Consider the following 22689-nt stretch of genomic DNA (forward strand, 5'->3'; position numbering starts at 1 on the left):
TTTACATCATAAAAATATATGATTAGACGAATATAAAAACACTTTAAGAGAGTATTGAAATGGATGTTGTGAGGATTGGAGCAGGTGTTAAAATAAAATTAAGTTTGTAGAGAAGAAAATTAAAACTTGGAGTATAAGTTTTAAGTATTGTAACTTGCATTTTTAGTTTTGAAATGAGTATTGTAAAGCTTGAATTTGATGGATTTAAAAAAATATATAAGATTGTTCGTATGGTCACATAGATATAGAGGCTGCATACAAGATTTTGTGTAACTCTTATTCAAATTAAATAGCAAATCGGCTCTTAAGTCAAGCGAAGTTCACAACAAAAGTCGATCACCATATTTAGTCGCTAATATTATTAAATGAGACCATCTCATGCTTATAATATTTAACACATCATTTTGAATGTTAAAATTAACATATAAAATATTAGAACACTTACTTTACTTGTTTAAGTTCAACTTTTTAAATAGGCATGTCTCATCGTTAAAACGAGTCTCATACAAGAGTCAACATCTCTTGTGGAGAGTCAATAATTCAGTGGATAACCTCAAAAAAAAAAAAGCTTAAATTTTCATAATTTGTATTTGTTAAACTATTTAATCCCTATATAAAGCGCATTTTACAATGAGACTGTATCACACAACAATCACAAATTGGATCTCACCATAAGATATTCTCTATATAAGGGTTGAATATCCAACCAATACAATTATTAACATATGAACTTCTTATTTTATCGTCTCATCAAAAGACGATTTTTAACAACAATAGTTGTTCATCAAGTTGGGCTTAACCTAGGACACTAGACAAGTAAATCGGTCCGCCGATTAGAAAATTTGAAACAAGTAAGCAAAAAAAATATAAAAAATTCATACAATAGCAAAATTTGCAAAATAATTTTCAAGATAAGCAGTTTTTTTACCAAAATTGTGGTTTAAGGCTGTTCACTATTAGTAACAGCCACCAAAGACTAGAGGTCAAAGAAAGTCAAAGAGTTTGTTTTTTGTTAGTAACAACGAACAAAGACTTTGACTATTTTTGACCTCCAGTCTTTGTTCGCTGTTAGTAACAGCGAACAAATGCGAGTTAAAAACAGCAGATCCCCTTGTTTGACCAGGTTTTAGTTTTGTTCGCTGTTAGTAACAACGAACAAAACCTTTGCTTTTTCTGAACCCTCTGCCTTTATTTGCTGTTACTAAGTGTAAACAGCCCAAACCTTAAATCTAAGAAAAAACTATTTATCTTAAGAAATAATTTCAAAAGTTGGCTATAATGTGATTTGTTTATATATTTTTATTTATTTGTTTCAAAATTTCCGCCGATTATCCATTGAACTTCATTTTATACAAAGAAACCCAGGCCCATATAATTACATAACCCATTACCGTTTAGGCATTTGCCTCTACACACAACCCCAACCATCTAAAACCCTAATTTATTCTCAATGTTCCCCAATTTCATCAGCAGCTTTTGATTTTCCTTTCCTCTTCTCTCTCGATCTGAAACCCTAATTTCCTCCATAATCAAACTTCCTGAACCAAAATGGGTCGTGTTCGCACCAAAACAGTGAAGAAATCATCCCGTCAAGTAATCGAAAAGTACTACTCAAAAATGACTCTCGATTTCCATACAAACAAGAAGGTTCTAGAAGAAGTTGCTATCATCCCATCTAAAAGGCTTCGCAACAAGATCGCAGGGTTCTCGACTCATCTTATGAAAAGAATTCAAAAAGGTCCAGTTCGTGGAATTTCCCTGAAATTGCAAGAAGAAGAGAGAGAAAGGCGTATGGATTTTGTTCCAGATGAATCCGCCATTAAAGTCGATCGCATTGAGGTTGATAAAGAAACTATGGATATGTTGGCTTCTCTAGGTATGAGTGATTTGCCTGGTCTCGTTGAAGCTGCTGCTGAACCTGCTCCTGTTCCTGCTATTGGTTTTGGCCGTGGTGCTGGAGGTCCTAGGAGGTTCTAAAATGAATTTTGATTTTATGAATTATTGTTATGGTGTTTTAATGTTTTCTAAGAATACTTTGTTATAAGATTTTCTGGAAAGTAGGGAAATTTTTGGGGTTATTTGGATAAGTAATGTTTTTTGTGGGTGTTTGGCACTTTTGTTTTTACTGGTTAAAATTGTTCTAGTAATTTTGGTTAAGTAATGGCGTTTTTTTAGGTTTTTGGCACTAGTATGTGTTATTGTTGTTTGTTTTATACTGAATTTCTTTGTTTGATGGTGCAATTGTGCTATTCTGGTAGTTAGATTGTCAGATCTTAGATGTGAGCAATGGCGGATTGAGAATACTAGAATAGAGCGGGTCAACCACTTATGTTTGCTCCTGTGCTGATTACTAAACCAAGAGACCACTATTTGTCTGTGTTATATGTCACGCGATTCAATATTAATAGGGGTTTACATTAATTAACCCGGGTCATGATTTAGTTGACTCTGGCTTAAATTCCCCTTGGATGTGTGGGTTTTGCTTGCTTTAGGCTAGTAGTTGATTTGATTGAAGTAGTTCACTTTTAGTTTTGAGCTTAAAGGATTGAACTTTGTGGGTTACTTGGAGAAAATGACATTTTTGCAGCTTGGAAATCTTCAGTACTGTTATGAGTATAACTAGCTACCCCTATTAAGTTTACATTTCTAGTGTAGATTACTAAGTATTTGTCCAAGGGACTGTTTGCTATGTAGTAGTAGAATAAAGATCTTTTAAAGTTTTTAAAAGCATTTTGGGGCTGACATTTACTAATTGACTGGTTAAAAATTAAGATAGCATGCTAGCAAACATTTGATTAAGTGGATTGTAGATGTTGATGGTAAGGATGTACCCTTTCAGCCATTGCTAGTAAAGAGTAAGATTGTCCATCCTTAAGTATGCGCTTGATGTTGATTATGTAGTAGGCAATTAGTAATTTTCTGAGTTGGTTGATTTCACTGTGATGTGTACAAGTTTCTAGTTTTATCTGTTGGCCTAGTTGGTATCGCCCTCTATATGTTATGGCCTCAGTTTTATCGTATTTTCCCTGTTTATAACCCTTGTTATAAGTTTATAACCCTTGTTTTTTCATTCTTTTATGTTCGCCTTATAAAATGATTGACAATGGAGAGATCATATCTTGTTCATCTTGTTTCATCTGTTAGCCGATTTACTGCTAGTGTTGTAGCTGACTAACTGCATTGGAAGAGCCCGTTTGTGCAATGTCGTTTAGGTGGGAACCTTATGGGAGTGTTTTGCCTTTGATACGATTGATCAATTGAGTTTATGAAGGATTAGATTTCTTGGGTAGTTTTTGTAATCAATGGGTTTAAATTCTGAGCAATATATTGATCTGTATTATGGAGAATGGTTTTGGAATCAATTATTGGGAAGTTATGTAAAATACTTTCTAATTTGTATTGGGTTTTCGATTATGTATTTTTCATTTTATGTTGGCTGATAAATGATATATTTTTCATTATAGAGTTCCATGGAAGAGTTTTTCTACTTTCTAGATGTCCTCATGATATCAATGAAGCTTCCACTTCATCGAATAAGTGGACAAAAGTAGGGGTTATATGACTAATTCGGCTTAAATTAGGGAGCATAAGAAGAGTTTTGGGTAATTTTAAGCTGGGGTGTCTAATAAGTCATGAGGGTCCATTTAAAATGTCGTAGTTTATGTTTCTAGGGCACTAAAAAAGTTTTTGTTGAAGTGAGAAGGCAATGTGAGAAGTCTTGCTGCGTCATTACAGACCCGATTAAAGCCTTATAACGATATCGACACACCAATTAGGGTTTGTATGATCAATTTGGCTCAAGTAAGAAGGGTTCTATTCCTTCAAATCTTCCTTGGACATGTAAAAAGGATATTAAAATTTTCGAATAAGTTTGAGCCAAGGCATGAGATAAGTCCTAGAGATCTCATTTTAAAGGCCATGATCATGTTTTGGGGACATTTCAAGAGTTTATGGGATGAAGTGGGAAGACACATGGAAGTCTTATTGGGTTACCACACGCTAATGAACAAAAAAAGACCCCAAATACACCATTTAATGGTCACGAAAATCTTATAAGGTTGTCTAATCCGTACTTAAATAGAGGTTGTATGGCCATATAATAATAATAATCCCGAATAAAACTAATCACGCTTAAATAGTTGTAATATGGATATATTTGGCTTGAATTAGAGGTTGTATTTTTCAAACATCCCTCTAATGATCCGCAAGGAACATAGCAATAGTTTTGGGCCAATTCGGCTTAAATAAAGGGCAGGGGTTTCATCCACGCAAATATCCTTTTGGGATCCGTAGAGAGCATAGAAAGGGTTTGATTTGAAACTTTTCGGAGCAAAATGAAAAGGTGACATGGCAAAACTCATTGAGTCACTATAGGCCACAGGGATCAAAGGCCAGATCAAAGATTTCGACTCAGATTTCTTTCATGTAAAAATACTTTAAGCTAATAATTTCATGCAGAAAAAGATGCGAGTCAGCCCATACCAAAACTCAAAGACAGCTATTTCAAAGCATCCTAGTAAATAAAATCTTCAGTCAAGAAAGCTTTCTACAAAATAGCAAGTTTTGGACGATACGACTTAACGATATCGCAATATCCACTCGAAAAGATCTTTATAAATCAAACAAAATATCATGAATTTGTCTTCGCTTTCACGAAACAGCATGATGCATGAAATATCCAAACATAAACGGGTTCTCCTTGTAAAAAACATTATGGGAAGTTCGTAAAACCCGACTTCACACTGTGATCTGTGTTTATATTTTCACACTTAATCGAACATATTGACATGGGTTCTGCCGGTAAATATGTTCCAATTGATGAAAAAATTCCCGGTATGAGGATGTTTACTCACTCGAATTGGCAAGGCCAACCAAGTTCAGCATATTTCGGTCTTCTTTGAACCTTTCCAGCACCGTACCTTTGAGTGCATTGCTCCCTTTTTGTTGCACTTCCTTCGGAAAAACACTCCAACATTCAATTACTTCCGGGCATATCCTATTGGACTTTGAGAGAGGAGGGCTCCCGAATGTAGTACACTCGAATGTTTGTCCAGCATCAAAGTTCGCTGATATAAACAAGCCAAAGTGATTGACTCGCCCTCCGAAACCAATTCCGTTTGGGATAGAATCAGAAGTAAAATTATAAGCACACTGCAAATGGTAAACAACATCAACCCAAGGAATCATAAAAACAAATTTTTGGGGTGATCGCAACAAAAATTGAAAGCACATCGGTAGTGAAACAAGGTAAACTACACGAACTAAGTAATCCAAAACGCGTCCAAAACAGCTATCCATTGTACTAAAATTGTAAGATCACATTCAATCATAGCACTCAAAAATGCCCTTGGTTATGGATTACGGGTTATTGGGTCCTTGGGAGATCTCAAACGAGGACAAGAAAAATCAAAGATGACCAGGAGGGTAAGAATGGATAATGATATGAAAATTTCATATCTAGAGGTTGAGATGGTAGAAAATCGAAATTAATGGTAAAAGAGAACTCATGTGGACGACCAGATCCCAATTTTTCGGGATTAAGGCTCTGACATTATTTTGGTAACAAGTTACGACTTATGAACAACTAAATTTGTTTTTTTTTGTGTGTGTGTGTGGGGGGGGGGGGATGATTACATGAATTATTATGTTGAAAGATCAACTATAGCCCTCAAAAATGCCCTTGGTTATGAGTCATTGGGTCACAAATTTATGCGTAACGAGTGGTGATTTTGTGGGGAGGGAACTAGATGAACGATCATGCAGAAACGCTATGCCAAGGATCGTAAAATCAATAAGTTCATTACATACCCATTGTAAATTGTTATTTGCTCCGGTTGGCCTGAAAATGGATACCTTAGGATGTAACTGAAGCAGAAAGCACTTCAAATCTCCATAAAAATCACTGTGTTTTTCCCATGGTTGGGAAGCATAACCTCCATATATGTACCCTTCTGTATCCTTGACTATAAACATTGTTGGACCTTCATCGTTTCTGCAGTTGAAACGATATCAATTACTAAAGGTAAAGTATTTAAGCCGAAAACATCAAATGTGATATGGGAAACAAGCATCGCATTATCAACATCAACTCGCTAAAATTTTCCGAAACTACATTCCTCAAATGTTTTTTTCTAGCCCAGAACCATATATAATACCATAAGCCCTTCTTTTATTTCTTTTTTTCTTTTAACTCGTTAAAATTTTTGTCGTAAAACATAAGTGTACCTATGTTTTCCGAAACTCTAATCGTTCGGTTTTCGTAACGGATTGAATTTCGTTTCAGGTAACATTGGCTCTTCAAAATTTAATAGGCTGACATCAAATTACAAAGACCCTTATCAACCAAATAAACAAAATTTGAAGCTTGAACTGTCTTCTAACACACGAGTAACCGATGGACAGAGAAAACTTACGAGATATTTCCCAGAAACGTGTTGAAACTCTGACCGTGATATGAACTATGGTATAGAAGTTTCCACACCTCTAGCTCTGGCTGGGTCAAAAGGCCACCTAGTAGCCAAGCATATTCCTGCCTTAATATAAGGTTGGAACTATAAGTTTCAGAGTATAATAGGCTAGGAACTCGAGAGCCCATCCTACCTAGCAAGCAACAAATTGATCATGAGAATATCGAAGGGCTCAAATTCCCGATTGACTAAAAAAAAAAAAGTTTAAACTTGGGACTACATGATGCTAAATTGACGGAACAGTGAAACATAATTCGCTACTTAGTTCACCTTTTGGATTCTCGATTCGCTAAAAATGATTCAAAAATAGCATAAAACCGACCATAATTTGCTTTTTTTTGATTCGCAACTCGCAAAGACAATTAGAGAATCATGTGACACTGGACAAAAATATAGGAGTCAACACCGAGGAAATAATGTCTGAAATTGTTCAAAAGGTTCTATAGATATTGAAGTGATAAAACTCTCATTGAAAATAGCCTATGAAACTCTAATTTAACCCACAATACTTAACTTCTTAATCTCCATGCCAGAAGCAAATGGGGCAAATTCATTGGGATGGGGCAGTATTTAGCATAAGAAAAAGAGTGAACCTGATTCAGGTGGCAGCATCAACCCTTTGAGGTACCTCCTGAGAGATGGAATATGGGCACACAGGTCTTTGAAGTCCTCAAATGACATACTTTTTGTATCACCTCCTCCATCATCCTTCGAAAACGTAGCAGCATTCAAGATCTCATCCATGATGCATTCATGTGATCTCAACCCGGACTTGTCATCCTTGAGAGGAAACAAGTCATCAAGAATAGCAGCTAAAACAGCTTGCAAATCAGACCTGTTAAACTGTGAGATGAAGTTGACTGTCATAAAGACCAACGCCACAAGGAAAAGGTACGAAACTACATAGCTTAACTACATAGCTAACATACACATCGATTCCTGCACATATGTTACTCGGACTCTTCATTTTGCTTCACGTACCGGTGTCCGATCCTTGATTCTCGGACATTGTATGGTACTTAGATACTTCATTTTAGCCGTAAAATTAGACGTATCCGACACTTGGATACATACCAGTATCCAACATTAGTACTAGTCCAAGTAACATAGACTAAAAGAAGTAAGCATTCAGCAAAATGGAGAAAAACACCCATCACTAACTACATTTTTCATGTTTATCGTCGCTTACTAAATCCAAAGCATCTTCGACCAAAGAAGCTATGATCAATATTTAATTGATAGCTTTAAGCAAATGTAATTTGGGTATGAGTTTTTGAGGGGTCATATTTCCTAATATAAGAACTAATATTACTGTTGTAGGTTAAAGGCTTTCATTTCTAGGAATTTGATTCTCAGCGCTTTCGGAAGAACTAATTCCCCTCCCTCCTTAATGTAATCTCCGGTCTTACCCCCAAATCAACTCCTTTCTTAATGGAGAAACTTCGCTTCGAGTTAAATGGGTATACTAATGCAAAAAACAACTAGATAAACAAACCTAAAAGCCATAAAAACAATTTCTTCAACCAAAACATAACAATCTCCCCAAATGAAAAAGGAAAATAACAATTATATTGACATTAAGTTCTTAAAATTAAAATTCAAAAAGGTATGAAAACAATACCTATCAACTTTCCCATCATCAGAAACATCTAATAACTGATACATAAACTCTTCAATTTCATCTCTGGTCCCTTTCTCATAAGTACCCTATAATCAGCAATTTCACAATTAATCAATACAAATTTCCATTACCCATTTTAAGAAACTTAAGAAGATTCAAACTTTTTCAAAAACCCACAACATAATTAATCATAACATCAACTATAACAACATAATTATTTCTTAATTATCACCTTAGCTATAACAAGATCTTCAAATGTAAGCTTTTGATCATGGCGTTTTTGGGTCACCAAATCAAACATTCTATCTCCAAGAGACCCAGGAATTTTGAAATAAGCCTAACAATTATAAACCATGAAAGAAAAAACAAGTTATAACAAAATACTTATGAAATTAATATGAAATTATTTGGGGATTTTAACCTTGAAAATTGGGGCAGAAATGATTTGATTGTTGCTTTGAGATTGAGATACAAGTGACCCATATAATGATTTGAGTTCTTCCAATTCATGTTGAGAGAAAGATCTATATTTATTTACATACAAAAAAAGTATGCACAAAATTTAATGAATCTGATGAACAATATACAAAATTGAAAGAGGGAAAAGGAGTGAGGTTTGAGAAGGAGAACCTGGAAGCAGAAACGAAACGTGGGTTGGTTGAAGATGCTTGAGAATTGCCCATTCCAGAAAATTGTGGATGTTTGGAGGATCAAATTGCAATCATTCAGAAATGAAGTTGAATCAATCTATTTATGAGATTTCAATTAGTTAAAGGTCATGACTGGGATATTTGCTTAAAAGTTATATAATATTAATTATTAATTTTTACAATATTGAAAAATATTAGTCGAGTTGGTTCGGCAATTACTCTAAGATGAGTTTCAGTTCATCATATATTAGTATTTAGGTTTCGTGCGTGCTTCTTGGTTCTCGTCAAAGAATAATACTTTCTCTATTTTTTTTATATGCTTCTAAATTTTTTCAATATATTTATTAGATCGTTTATATATTATGAGTTATATACAACTGAAAATAATAAAGTTTCTTTCACATGCATGAGGCCCTTGATAATAATTAAAATAAATTGAAATATTATAATCTATATAAAAGTTTAACGATGAATTTTAAATATGTCAGATATCATTTAGAAAAATCATTTATAATATGGTCATGGATAGTAACTTATACTCCATTTTTACAAAGTTAATTTCCATATTATTTTCTTATACAAATTATCGTGAGAAACCATTTTTAATTAGGTCGGTCTATTATATTTTTTATAATATTGTAAGTAGACATTTAAAATTATGTAAGTAGACATTTAAGATAATGAAAGTAGGCATTAAAGATACGGTAAGTAAGCATTAAAGATAGTGTAAATAGGCATTAAGAACACGGTAAGTAAAAATTAATCTTTAATAGGTTGGGCGTGAGATACTTTTCTCAAATAGACGATCTATCAAGAGACGGTCTCTTAAGAGACTAGCTCATTCTCTTATTATTATAATTAACATTTTTATAACAATTTATCTCAAAAATGGTTCAAAAAACACATACACATTTAATCCAAATTTGATAAACTTAACTAAAATCTTTTAATAACGTTAAACCTATTTATCAGAATATATCAATTAACAACAAATATAAATATAATTTATTTTCATTGTTAATCACTTAATTCAAAGGAATTATTTACTCAACTACATTTCAAATTAATTGAAAATAAATCAATCATTTACCAGCACAAGTAGCTATAAAAGCAACATGAATTCCAAATTAAAATAAAATTTAACCACCAAAGTATTAACTAGGTTTTAAAGATGTAACTTAATATATATAGGCTATATAGTTAGATAAGGAGGACATAAATGTGTGCTCAAACTATAAGGGAGGTCATTAATATATTAGCAGAACATAGAGACAGAGACTTTAATTTTTATGGTTGATCTTCATTTAAATGTTTTCTGTTTGCTTCTATACATTATTTTTTTCAGAATAAAAAAATAAGATCATTGTTTAAGAAGCCATATCTAGGAAGAATTTTAATTGAAAGAAAAATTAGCTCTGGTTTGGTTGTTGGTATCAAATATTGTTAATAGGAATTGTTTGTAGTATAAATTTTCATGAAACGTATCCCATTATTTCTATGATAGTGAAAAATTTATTATAAAAAGATTTTATTCACAGTTTGTCATTATCACATAAAACCACATCTTTATTGATAGTACATTATATAAATAACTTTGTGAAGAAAATGAAGTAATCGAAATAAAAAAACATGATCATTAAAAAGAGTGCTTTTCCTACCAAACTACAATAGATTTTCATTGCCATTTGTATCAATTAACATCGCCATCCAAAGTGCTTAATGAAAGTGTATGATTAATATATATTAAAATTAATTGTTATTTGTAATTCTGACATTTTATAATGAAAGAATTTTTCGTCAAATCAAACATCTTTAAAAATACTTATTATATACTTCTAATACTCTTTCTTATAAGTATGATGATATATATGAAGTTTTGCTACGTGGAGAGAGATTATATCAACATAATGCATATGACACTTTAAATATATTTCGGCACTATTTATTTAAAAAATGGGAGCCTTGACATGTTTAGGTTTCGTTGTATTTTATATGATTAATCGAGAATTCGAACTAAAAAAGTCTCTTGTAAAATTTCATGGTAAGAGTCGAATACATGCATTACACCACTATGAAGTGCCTCTTCCTCAAACCTTGTTGTTCTGCCTGAAAGCTTTATGTACCGGATTGCCTTTTTTATTTATAAATGAACACATATTATTAATAAAAAATTTCTCTTATTATTAGGAGTATTGTAAGTGGACGCTTTGTGCACAATTGTCCTATTTATTATTTTAATAAATGTACAATATAAATCTAAAACCTCTCTCCTATTGCTGAGAGTGTAGTAAATTATTATGGATTAAAAAGCCATTGATTTAATTAGTATATGAGTAGACTTTCAACCTCTTACAAAAATATAACGCAATATTAGCTTATATAAAACTCTCTTTGTGTGGATGTTTAGTATACCTATGTACTATGACACTGTATTGTTTTCTTTTAATAGTTACACTGTCTTATATATACAAGCACTTTTTTTTTCAAAAAGTGTATATATTCAATAAAAAGAAAAAAAATATAATATATTCAATATTCATAGAATTTTTCTCTTGTTGGGGAGTAGTAAATTGTTGTGGCTTTAAAAGCCGTTGGGTTAAAGTAGTTGTAGATTTTCTAGTACTAAGCTATATTATGATAAGTTACACCGACTATTCTAAGCAATCAATGACATGAATTCAATCCTAAGACTTTACTTCTTCCTTCTCTTATTAATTCTTCTTCTACTCTTATGACCTTCCTGAATTTACACTATATAAATTAAAAAAACTTTTACATATTTATGTCACGTAATGCTTTTTCATTGCGAGGTTAGAGTTTAATGTGATTATGTGCATTTCTCCTGTTCTCTCCTTTGAAGGAGTATAAGTATCATCTGTCTACTATCTCTCCCCTTGAAATCCTAATTTTATACTGAATACTTGGCTGATGACTAAGATCACACAACCGAATGGTTTCTATAGTGAGAAATGAAATACTACTCAAGTTATAAATTCCATTAACTACTTTTCTTCCTCTCTCATTTTCTTGGAATTTTTTCCTACATTTAATACATTTATTATTATTATTATTATATTATTATTATTATTATTTGTCACCCTTCAAAGTATATCTATTCGTTCTCTTCTTATTCAAACCTCATTTTCCTATTCTATTACTTTTTCTCTCATCACCACTCTTTCTCTCTCTTCTTTATACATAATTAAATTAAGCTTTAAAGAGAACCCTTATCAAATCCTTCTATATAATGTCCTTTCAAATTGAAAACCCAAATCATCAAACAAAAAATAAACCCTTTGGAGTTCATCATCACTATGATGATGATGATGTTATAATCACAAGGGTTATTCCTATCACTCTTGATCTTTTACGTATCAAACAATCTCCACCTCAACAAAAATTTAAAAATTTGTGTTCCGTTTTTTCAAAGGATACGTCCCTTGACTTTAAGGTAATTATCTTCAAACTCAACTTACACTATTTTATTCTAAAAGTATATTCATGTTTGATCAAAAAATAAAATTATTAAATTAAATAAAAAAAAGTAGGATATATTTTTAAAACAAAACTATTATTTTTATTAGTTTTTTCCCTATATTTTTTATCAAGTCCTATAATTATTTCCTTTAATGGTACGTTATAGTTTTTCAAAAATTTTGGTCCATAAAATTTATTTCTGAATCCTTCATTTGAAATAATGAGTTAAGTTTAGGTGATCATATTCATTTTCAATAAAACTAAAAGTTTACTTTTTTGAAATTTTAAATTATATAAATTTTAATAAAATAAATTATTAAATCATGAATATTCATTTCTAATTTAAGTAAAATAAACGTATGATAAATTTTATTTGTATAATAACAAAAATTGTGTGTTCGACCGTTCAATTCTACTTAATTAGGTACGAGCCAATTAATACTATAGCTAAATGTTGAACTTGTTTATAAATACTTTTCAAATTTAAAGATGCGTAACGGAAGCCAGCGAGCTTTAACTAACAATACATATATATGACATAAAAATTAATGTGTATTTGTTGGTAATAATTGCTTTTTCCTTTATTATTTAATACTAACGTTATTTATTTATTTATTTATTTATCTATTTTTTTAATAGAATAAACAAAAAAGGAGTTTAGAGGACCCCATAATAAGCGAGGAAATCATGAGTAGAAGGAATGGAGATAACAACATGCAAAAGTTGGACTTAAAATTGAACTTGTCACCACCAAGTGCAAGGCCAAGTGGGGCGAACCCCACGATTGAATCGCCTAGTCGATCAGCCTCGGTTTCGCCCCTTAGCTCATGTGTATCGTCGGATTTATCGATGAGTAGCCCCGAATCGAGCTCGATGGTGTTGGTAGGGTGCCCAAGATGCCTAATGTATGTCATGCTATCGGAAGATGATCCTAAGTGCCCTAAATGCAAGAGTACCGTCTTGCTTGATTTCATGCATGATAAGAATAACCATAATAATAATAATAATAACAATAACAATCACAATCGCAGTCGCAATCGCAATAACAACAATTGGAGCAATTGTGGTGGTAGCTCTAAGAAGACAAGGAGGAATTAAACAAAAAGCTGATTACTTATTAGTTAATTAATTGATAAACTTTCTTAGTCTAGATTAAGCCCTATTTTTAGCAAGTGGAATTACAATTATGATGTTAAATTTGTAGTAGGATTTTTATGTTTGTATCTTATTTTAGTCATGCATCAATATATATTATCTCCCTAAATTATGAATTATTTAATTTTGTTAGTTTAATGCAATCTCTTTTACGTGTAATAGAGATTTAATTTTCGCCTTCGAAAAACAATTCTCATCACCCTCTTGCATGCAGGGGAGTTTAACTTTTAATAGGATTCTATATGTTTGTATCATATTATAGCCATACGTGCATTAAAATATTAGTAGTCTTTTGAGAGTTTTGAGTTGTCCTAATAGTTAAAAACTCCCTCTTTCATACTATAACAAGGGCTCATATCTTTATAGCAAGATTAATTCGCCTTTCCTCTTGTTTGTAGGGAATTATATAACCTTATGATCTCGATAAATTGAAATTCAAAATATATTAGCACCCAATACCAAAAAAAATATTAGAAATAATCTTACATTAATTGATACTTTATGTAGTAATTAATGAATTTGTACATCTATCAGCAACTATATATTAATTAATAATTTTAGGTTATGAATTGTGACTTGAGGTGACCCATCATTTAATTTGTTTAGTAGTTTTCTTGCTTATAATATGGAATTTAAGTGTGGTAGATGAACTGCATGAAAGACTTGAATACCCTATATGTAGGAAAATGGTGTTTTCAAAGGAAAAAATTGCTGATTTTCCTTAACATTTAATATCATTATATGCAAACTATTAAGCTAGCCCTCATTAAAAGTCCTTAGACCTTACATGGCACAAAGTGGGGCCTTAACCCTTAAGTTATGAGAAGCTTAACAATCTATTTGTAGACATATTTTCATTTTTTTTTTATCATTTATATTATTGGATGGATCGAAATTTATAATATTTTTTAAATTTCAAATTATAAGAAATTATAATAAATAACTTATTAAATTATACATATTTTTTTTATCTTATTATATAGAACATTTTATATGTTCCACATTTTTTCTACAATTTTTTTGATATGATCGAATATGTTTATTTTGTCTGTGTTCAACTCCAAACATAATCCTTACTGTGTATACTAGATTCACTAAATATTGATGATATTTGTTACGATTTACGAAGACTAAATCAAAAATGATCTTTTTCTTTTAAGTAGGGTAAAATTATGGGAAACCCTTCTTAATTAATTAGCTTAGACCTTGCATGGCATAAAGTAGGGCCTCAAGTTATGAGAAGCTCTTATAACCATCTATTTCTTGATATGGGTCGTATTCTCTAATGAAATCAACAACTATATATTTTTTAGTTGGACTTATCACCTATTTGATTTGTATTAGGCCTACCTACTGAATTTGGCTATCCACCTATTAATTTTGTTGGTATGGTTCCAAGGTGTATAGGATTTGATCCTCCCAATTTAAGATATTAATATAAAATGAGTTAATAATTTATCTGAATTATTTTTACAATTTTTTTATGTTTTATATTATATATTTAATATTAATTAAAAATTTAATTAAATAAGTTAGATCACGTCTAATAGACCCGAACTTAAATTTTTTATATATTGTCGAAGGAATGTAAGTTTGCGTACTTCTTGTACGGACAACACTTGTTAATGTTAGCATTGGGATCAGCATCATTGATGATAGTAGGTGTAAATTTAACATTTACGTTTTAAATTCCTAACAAGTAGAAAAAATGATATAAAATAAAGTCAACGGCTTATAATATTGAAAAGAATAATGCATTTCATCATAAAAAATAGATAAAATTTTGAAAAATTATCGTACATTATCAATATTTTACTCACATATTGATTATTTTAATAATTTTTATATTTAATTTCAGCATACCCGGTATGAGAGGGAAGGGGTTGGGTTTGACTACAGTGGTTCATATCACGTTGTATAGGCTGGGAGCAAATATATAGCAAAGATTGAACTATTTGATAATAATTTAATTTGATATCATTCGCATCGAATTACTAAAATGTTAAATTTTTTCAATAATTTTTCTTAATTTTTATCCTAAATATTATTTTTATATTTAATAAAAACTTAATAGAATATATAACATATTCATTTGAGTTGTCCTATTTCTTTATTTGGCCAGTTCACCTTAATTGTCCAATTTCCTTTTTTGCCAATGATTTTTTGCTTAAATACCCCATGTTCACACAAGTAATGACCAAAATACCCCACTTTTACAACTTACAATACTCCAACTACCAGCTTTACAATTAATTTAATCAATTAAAATACTCCAACTATCACCTTTTTGGTAGACTCCATCCTACTTTTAATATCCGTTCCCAACTCAAATGGAACAACTCAAATGATTTGGAGGGAGTTTTATGGTATCATAAGGCACCAAGAGTCACCTAAAGCTTATTATTGATTATTAAAACCCTAAAATAAGTAATTCATCAATTATACTTAAAAGAACAATAATATTTGATAAAGAATTTGTGCGGAGAAGGCTATTGGTCATTCAAACCTCTCATTATAACGAATGCATAAAATTGTTTTATTTATTTTATTATATATTTTAATAATATTAATTTTTTATAATATTTTAATTATTTAATACGTTAAAACAAAAATTATTGCGGTAAATTTGAAGCAAAATGTAGTTTGGTATTCCATCACGTTGAACATTGAACATCCAAAAATCCACACGTTTGCCTTAAACAAAAGGAGAAAAAGGAGCTTTGTGTGGGCACAGTCCACAGATTCAGGAGCAGACAATTTTGAGCACTCCATAGTGTAAACTAAAAGTCACCTAAATTGGAGTAGACTTTATTATATTTGATGAATAGATGTAGTTTAGTTCACATAAACTCTTCTCACATTCGTTGAGGGCTATATTCTTACGCTCACGAGGCAAGAATAATCCAAAGGGAGGGATATTGATATCAATAGAGGTATGCTTTTGGATGATTGAGCGAGTTTCCAATATGAATTTTAATTCAGGTCAATTTCGATTAATGTATATATGTATATCTTGACGATCATATTTAATTTTAATGCTAGTTATTACGGGTTAAGTCAAGTTATACTTGATTTCAGATAATCATTTTAATTTTTTAGAACTCTAGATATTTATATGGTTAGTGAGAATTATACATTTATTACAAGAATAAAAAAAAAGCCTTTAACTACTAAGTCAACTCATGATTCACCACAATTTAACCCCTTACTAAAAAAAATTTAAACAAAACATATGTCAAACAAGGTAAGATAGAAACAAAACTATCTTGACAATCAAATTTGATTTTTATTTTGGGTGAAGGCGAGTCTTACGCAATACAAATAAGACTTTCATCTACACAAATAGACGGGTTCAAAACAGACCGATGACATTACTCAAAACAAGAACGGGCTTTAAACGGGCCTCATTGAATTTTTAGAAGGTGGAAATAGAACAGGTAGGGGTGGTTCAAAGCATTGAATTAAATTGAAAGAAAAGCACAAATTTGATTGAAATTCAATAAAAATAGAATTAAATGCAAAATTAATTGAGACAGTTGAGAATTGGGAAGAATTATGAGAATTGCATCAGGACGGATGAAGCTGATTATAAATACAAATATTAATTTCATTTCTTCCTCTTCACACTAAACACTTATATGTTTTTTTGTCCTTAATTCCTTTTATTATCAATTAAGGAAACTTCTACTCTTTGGCAATTCCTTCATCATATTAATTATTTTCTTTTTTATTCAAAAAAAATTACACTATATTTTCTTCAAAGTCTTTACTCACCAACTCCCTACTTTCTTCAAGCCATCCATAAATTGCATCATTAAAGGCCCAACATATTTTTGGAAATTTAAATGTTCAAAAAATATCAGATGAAAATAAAAAATAATGGTGTAGACATTTTTATATAAAAAATTATAGCAAAGTAGAAGGAATGAACTAAAAAAAACAGCTAGTCTCTTGAGTGACGTATTTCAAGTCCAACCCATAAAGATTAATGCATACTTATCGTATTTTTATACTTACTTACCATATCTTTAATCTCTACTTTTAATATCGTAAATGTCTACTTACATTATTTTTAATTCCTACTTACAATATTTTAAAAAATATATAATGAGCTGACCCAATCAAAAATGGTCTATTGTGAAAAAAAAGTATGTTAATTTTTTAGGGACAAAAGGACCGTGCAGTATTAACTACTTTAACAAAGTCGAATATTTTCCATAGCTACGTATAATATATATAATATACAGTCCCACTTATTTAACAAAATTGGATTATTTGTTTTTTTTTTATATAGTTTTCATTAATTACTCTTGATTTATATTTTATTCCTAAATTATAAGTTTAAATATAGTCAAGTCTCAATCTAAATTCTAATGAAAATATCATTTATTTATAATATTTATTTATGCAAAATTTTTAATTACAAACGTATAAAAGCCAAATAAAACAATAATAGAAAATAAAAAAAAGTAGAAAATATATATTTACATCGGCTGACAAAAAATTTGATATATCAAACAATATTGACTGAAAAAATTTTTTTAGACATTTATACAACTCCGTATACTAGAATAGATGAATATATGGAGTCGTCTAAATGAATATAATTTATTATGTTTCTTAAAGTCAAGGTTGGATCACAAACAAAATAAAACTCGATTCTGAGACCTTGAAATTGGAAGGCGATAATATCGAATCAACAGGTAATTAAATTACATGGTGAATATATGGAAATAACAATTGAAATTGCTCGTTTTAGTCAATGAAGATGTCATTTGAGTAAAATATAAATACGCCTAATCATCTGACAAATAATTTTCGAATACAAATATTGACTTTGCAACAAGGTTATTATGAGACAACTCAACCTATAATTTTAGGAATTCATGACTTTGTAACAAGTTTATTATGAGACATCTCTACCTATAATTAATTATGTTTCAACCAAATCAAAAGTAGAATACTTCACCATCAATCAACACATAACCACAAGTTCAAAATACACAAAACACTAGGGATGATAATAGGTCGGACTCGGTTCGGACTATACATACTCCGACTTTGCTCCAGATTTTAGTCAAACTTTTTTTTTTCAGTCCACCTCCACTCGGAGTCGGATTATGCATACTCCAATTTTGCCCCGACTCGGACTCTCGGACCTCCAACGGAGTCGGATACGGAATCAGATTATTATCAAACTTTATCGTTGTGATATTGTACTAATGATTTAAAGCATACGAAGTTAACAAAATATATTTTTCAAATACAATTTAACAAAAAAATATGTACTTTGAATTCAAGTTTAACATGAGAAATATTCCTAATACAACAATTTAACAAAATTTTCTCGCATTTTGATTTGGCGTATTTTATTTCTCTTGATCTGATTTTTCGTATTTTGATTGATTGATCTAAATAAAAATACCAAGTAGTTTTTCAAAATCGAATATTAGAATTAGTATGAGAAAGAGCTTGAATTAGTCACGTCTAGAGTTTTAAAGGAAACAAAATATTGGGTTAAAAGTCAAATTCAAAGTCGGATTTCCTTCAAGGTCGGAGTCGGGTCGGAGTGTCGGATATTTAATAACGTCCAACTCCGGTCCGTCTCTAACTCGGATTCGGATCGTGAAGTCGGAGTTGGAGTCGGATAATCTTTTCCTTGGACTCAAATCGGATTATTTTCCTCGGATGGAGTCGGATTCGGACTGAATTGTCATCCGACTCAAAACTATATTAAACGCAAGTATTGGTCTTGCCCTGACGTAACAAACAGATTTTTTATTGGGGGTCGGTATACAAGGCTATCAAAGAAAATAAAATTTTCAGGAATTCTACGAAAATAAAACTCATTTAGTACATAAATTCATTTTAATAAAATTTTATTTTTGTTTTATTTGGTTGGTGAAAAATGAAAAATGTGTTTGTTAAATGATTTTTAAACCGACTAAAAGCATGTTTTGAGATAAAACTAAAAGACTACTATGAATAGTTTATTTCTGGCATTTTTAAATCCACGTTTTCTCTAATAAATAACGAATAGTAAACTATTTTTTTACCAAACATATCCATAATAATTGACTTAAATAGCAAGCTTAACAAAAAGCAAAAAAGTCAATGTTATTAGTGGGTCAAACAAATTACCTAAATGAGCCAACTAACAACAATTAATTGCCAAAGCCCACCGAGGTTCATTCAACATTAATAAATTATATGTTCAATCATTCATGCCATATTGGCCCTAAAAATCCTAGAAATGCATTCTGTTACACAAGGAAGCTGACTCAGACAAGACCCCAAATCTAGCTCTTGGGTATACAACATAAATATGTAGTCCTAACAAGTACTTCTCCGTCCTAACTTTGAGTTTGCGACATTAATTGACAAGTATTAAGAAATTTAAAGATTTTTAAATTATATGTAAATAAGGTTAAAAGTGATTAATTTATGAATAGAAATTAAAGACAGTGGCCGAGAAGGCAAGAACACTACATAAATATGTTACAAAATCAAAGAGATAGACTAAACTAAAATATATGACAATTTTTTAGAGACTGAACAAGTAATCTATAGTACCATTTTGATAAGACTAAAGACCAACAAAGTTCACTCAGAATCTAATCTCTTAAGTGAGTTAGAAATCTAAAGAGCTATTAAGGTTGCCAAGTTCCAATAAACATGTATCACAAATTGTTGTGAGAGATGGTCTTTATGCGAGATGCATTATATATATGAGCTAAAAAATCCAATTAATACAATTTAAAGAGCAAATAAGAATGTGGGCTCTATATTTTGAGGTCATCTTTCTAAAAGATGTTCTCTCACAAGAGTAGCTAAACATGTATACCTGTACGTACGAGTAAAAATTATGTGACCAAGCAAATAGTACATCAAACCCCCTGACGACATAATTTGGTTATAGGAGTGGTGTGGTTATTATAACGTCGTTAAGGATCGACGAAAGCATAAGATATCCATCAAAACGTCAAACCCCTGAAGACATAGGCTGGTAACCGGAGCGGTGTGGTTATTATAACGTCAAGTATCGACTGAAAGTATAAGATATCCATCAAAACGACTCAAAACGTCAAACCTCTGAAGACATAGACTGATAACTGGAGTGGTGTGGTTATTATAACGTCAAGTATCGAGCGAAAATATAAAATATCCATCAAAACGGCTCAAAATGTGATTTTCAATGCCTTTACAATGCGCACGATGAAATATAATACAACTTTGTTTTTGCTGTATGGTCGAAACCCTATAGTCTAATTGTGCCTTCGAAAGAATTGCTGTCCAACAGTGACGTACAATGAATGGATAAGCGGTAGTTTACTTCAGTTGATCCTTCAACCAAGTCTCTTCGAGACATTTGATGTTAAAGCATCTCGTGTTATGAGTTGCATCACTATAGAATTTAACAAAAAGATAGTGATGTAATATGGATTGACATTGTCTCGAAAAATGTAATCACAAATTACATCTCTTTGAGAGATTATTTTTAATTGGGCCAGCACATTATATATTTTTTAAAATATTTTGAGTATACATTAAGAATGATGTAAGTAGACATTTAAGATATTGAAAGTAAGCATTAATGATATGTAATTAGCATTAAAGATAATGTATGTAGGCATTAAAAATACGGTAAGTAGACATTAATCTTTTAATAGGTTGGGCTTAAATACGTCCCTAAAAGAGACAGTCTCTTAAGAGACTAGCTGAAATGTAATTAGTGTTTTTAAACACTAATCTTTCCTTTATCATTTGTTATTTTGATCTATTCTACTTATTTTTACGTTAATTTTATTTTTGATAATATATAATCTATTACTTTCTATTATTTTCATCGATATATTTATATTAAATATTCACTTTTTTGTTAAACACACATCATTTTTATTAGCTATTGAATCAAAAGGACGAGTAGCATTTTGTAAATATCTTTGTTTTAAAAAGTGTGTGAGACCATCTTGAAATATGTACAATAGTCAAGGTAAATATTGTTGTAAAATATTATATAATAGCTAGAATAAGAAAAAGTGGAATTTTGTAAGCCACATCTTTAGGTGGTTATAATGCTTCTACAATTAGGAAATTGATTGTCGAAGAGGCCTTTAAATACGCTTTTGATCGTTTTCACAAACCACTTATTAAAACATACATACATTCATCTTTCTTTAGTTAGTCAATTTTTTTTTCATCAATCACAATCACAATGAATTTTCTCTTTGATTGTGTAAATTTACAAATAAACCATTAAATTTGTTTAATTACAACATACTTTATAAAAATTTTATTAATTTTAACTATTTTTTTTATTAGAGGGTGGGTTGGAAAATGAAGAACTGAATATATTAGAATATTATATAATAGCTAGAGTAAGAACAAGTGGAATTTTGTAAGCCACATCTTTAGGTGGTTATAATGCTTCTACAATTAAGAAATTGATTGTCGAAGAGGCCTTTAAATACACTTTTGATCGTTTTCACAAACCACTTATTAAAACATTCATACATTCATCTTTCTTTAGTTAGTCAATTTTTTTTTCATCAATCACAATCACAATGAATTTTCTCTTTGATTGTGTAAATTTACAAATAAACCATTAAATTTGTTTAATTACAACATACTTTATAAAAATTTTATTAATTTTAACTATTTTTTTTATTAGAGGGTGGGTTGGAAAATGAAGAACTGAATATATTAGAATATTATATAATAGCTAGAGTAAGAACAAGTGGAATTTTGTAAGCCACATCTTTAGGTGGTTATAATGCTTCTACAATTAAGAAATTGATTGTCGAAGAGGCCTTTAAATACACTTTTGATCGTTTTCACAAACCACTTATTAAAACATTCATACATTCATCTTTCTTTAGTTAGTTAATTTTTTTTTCATCAATCACGATCACAATGAATTTTCTCTTTGATTGTGTAAATTTACAAATATTTTATATATAGAATGGAATCAAATTAAACCATTAAATTTGTTTATTTACAACATACTTTATAAAAATTTTATTAATTTTAACTATTTTTTTTATTAGAGGGTGGGTTGGAAAATGAAGAACTGAATTAGAATATTATATAATAGCTCGAATAAGAACAAGTGGAATTTTGTAAGCCACATCTTTAGGTGGTTATAATGCTTCTACAATTAGGAAATTGATTGTCAAAGAGGCCTTTAAATACGCTTTTGATCGTTTTCACAAACCACTTATTAAAACATTCATACATTCATCTTTCTTTAGTTAGTCAATTTTTTTTTCATCAATCACAATCACAATGAATTTTCTCTTTGATTGTGTAAATTTACAAA

At 30.5% G+C, this 22689-nt stretch overlaps 3 protein-coding genes across 3 annotated transcripts; 2 read left to right on the forward strand and 1 right to left on the reverse strand.

The window, feature by feature from the left end:
* Window positions 1–1341: 1341 nt before the first annotated feature.
* On the forward strand, window positions 1342–2157 carry LOC130827785 (40S ribosomal protein S17-like). Its single transcript, XM_057693636.1, has one exon. The coding sequence runs from the start codon at window positions 1549–1551 to the stop codon at window positions 1975–1977; it is 429 nt and encodes a 142-aa protein (XP_057549619.1). The 5' UTR covers window positions 1342–1548; the 3' UTR covers window positions 1978–2157.
* A 1450-nt stretch (window positions 2158–3607) lies between these two features.
* Window positions 3608–9051, reverse strand: LOC130827783 (uncharacterized). Its single transcript, XM_057693634.1, has 8 exons — window positions 8719–9051; window positions 8510–8612; window positions 8321–8425; window positions 8089–8174; window positions 7061–7302; window positions 6414–6600; window positions 5809–5992; window positions 3608–5151 (listed from the first exon to the last, which is right to left on the reverse strand). Exons 1-8 carry the CDS (start codon window positions 8769–8771, stop codon window positions 4846–4848), a joined length of 1266 nt encoding a protein of 421 aa, XP_057549617.1. The 5' UTR covers window positions 8772–9051; the 3' UTR covers window positions 3608–4845.
* Window positions 9052–11838: 2787 nt separating this feature from the next.
* Window positions 11839–13513, forward strand: LOC130827786 (protein GL2-INTERACTING REPRESSOR 1-like). Its single transcript, XM_057693637.1, has 2 exons — window positions 11839–12189; window positions 12855–13513. Exons 1-2 carry the CDS (start codon window positions 11986–11988, stop codon window positions 13311–13313), a joined length of 663 nt encoding a protein of 220 aa, XP_057549620.1. The 5' UTR covers window positions 11839–11985; the 3' UTR covers window positions 13314–13513.
* The last annotated feature ends 9176 nt before the right edge of the window (window positions 13514–22689 follow it).

The sequence above is a fragment of the Amaranthus tricolor genome, chromosome 11, assembly GCF_026212465.1.
Source record: "Amaranthus tricolor cultivar Red isolate AtriRed21 chromosome 11, ASM2621246v1, whole genome shotgun sequence".
Classification (NCBI taxonomy): Eukaryota; Viridiplantae; Streptophyta; class Magnoliopsida; order Caryophyllales; family Amaranthaceae; genus Amaranthus; species Amaranthus tricolor.

Excerpts from the sequence above, each read along its gene's own strand:
- LOC130827785 (XM_057693636.1), top strand. The coding sequence starts at position 1,549 with ATGGGTCGTGTTCGCACCAAAACAGTGAAGAAATCATCCCGTCAAGTA.
- LOC130827783 (XM_057693634.1), bottom strand. The coding sequence starts at position 8,771 with ATGGGCAATTCTCAAGCATCTTCAACCAACCCACGTTTCGTTTCTGCT. Across the intron at positions 8,175-8,320 it reads AAGATCTTGTTATAGCTAAG|GGTACTTATGAGAAAGGGAC; the intron begins GTGATAATTAAG and ends TGCTGATTATAG. Across the intron at positions 5,152-5,808 it reads CAAATAACAATTTACAATGG|TGTGCTTATAATTTTACTTC; the intron begins GTATGTAATGAA and ends TACCATTTGCAG.
- LOC130827786 (XM_057693637.1), top strand. The coding sequence starts at position 11,986 with ATGTCCTTTCAAATTGAAAACCCAAATCATCAAACAAAAAATAAACCC. Across the intron at positions 12,190-12,854 it reads ATACGTCCCTTGACTTTAAG|AATAAACAAAAAAGGAGTTT; the intron begins GTAATTATCTTC and ends TTTTTTTAATAG.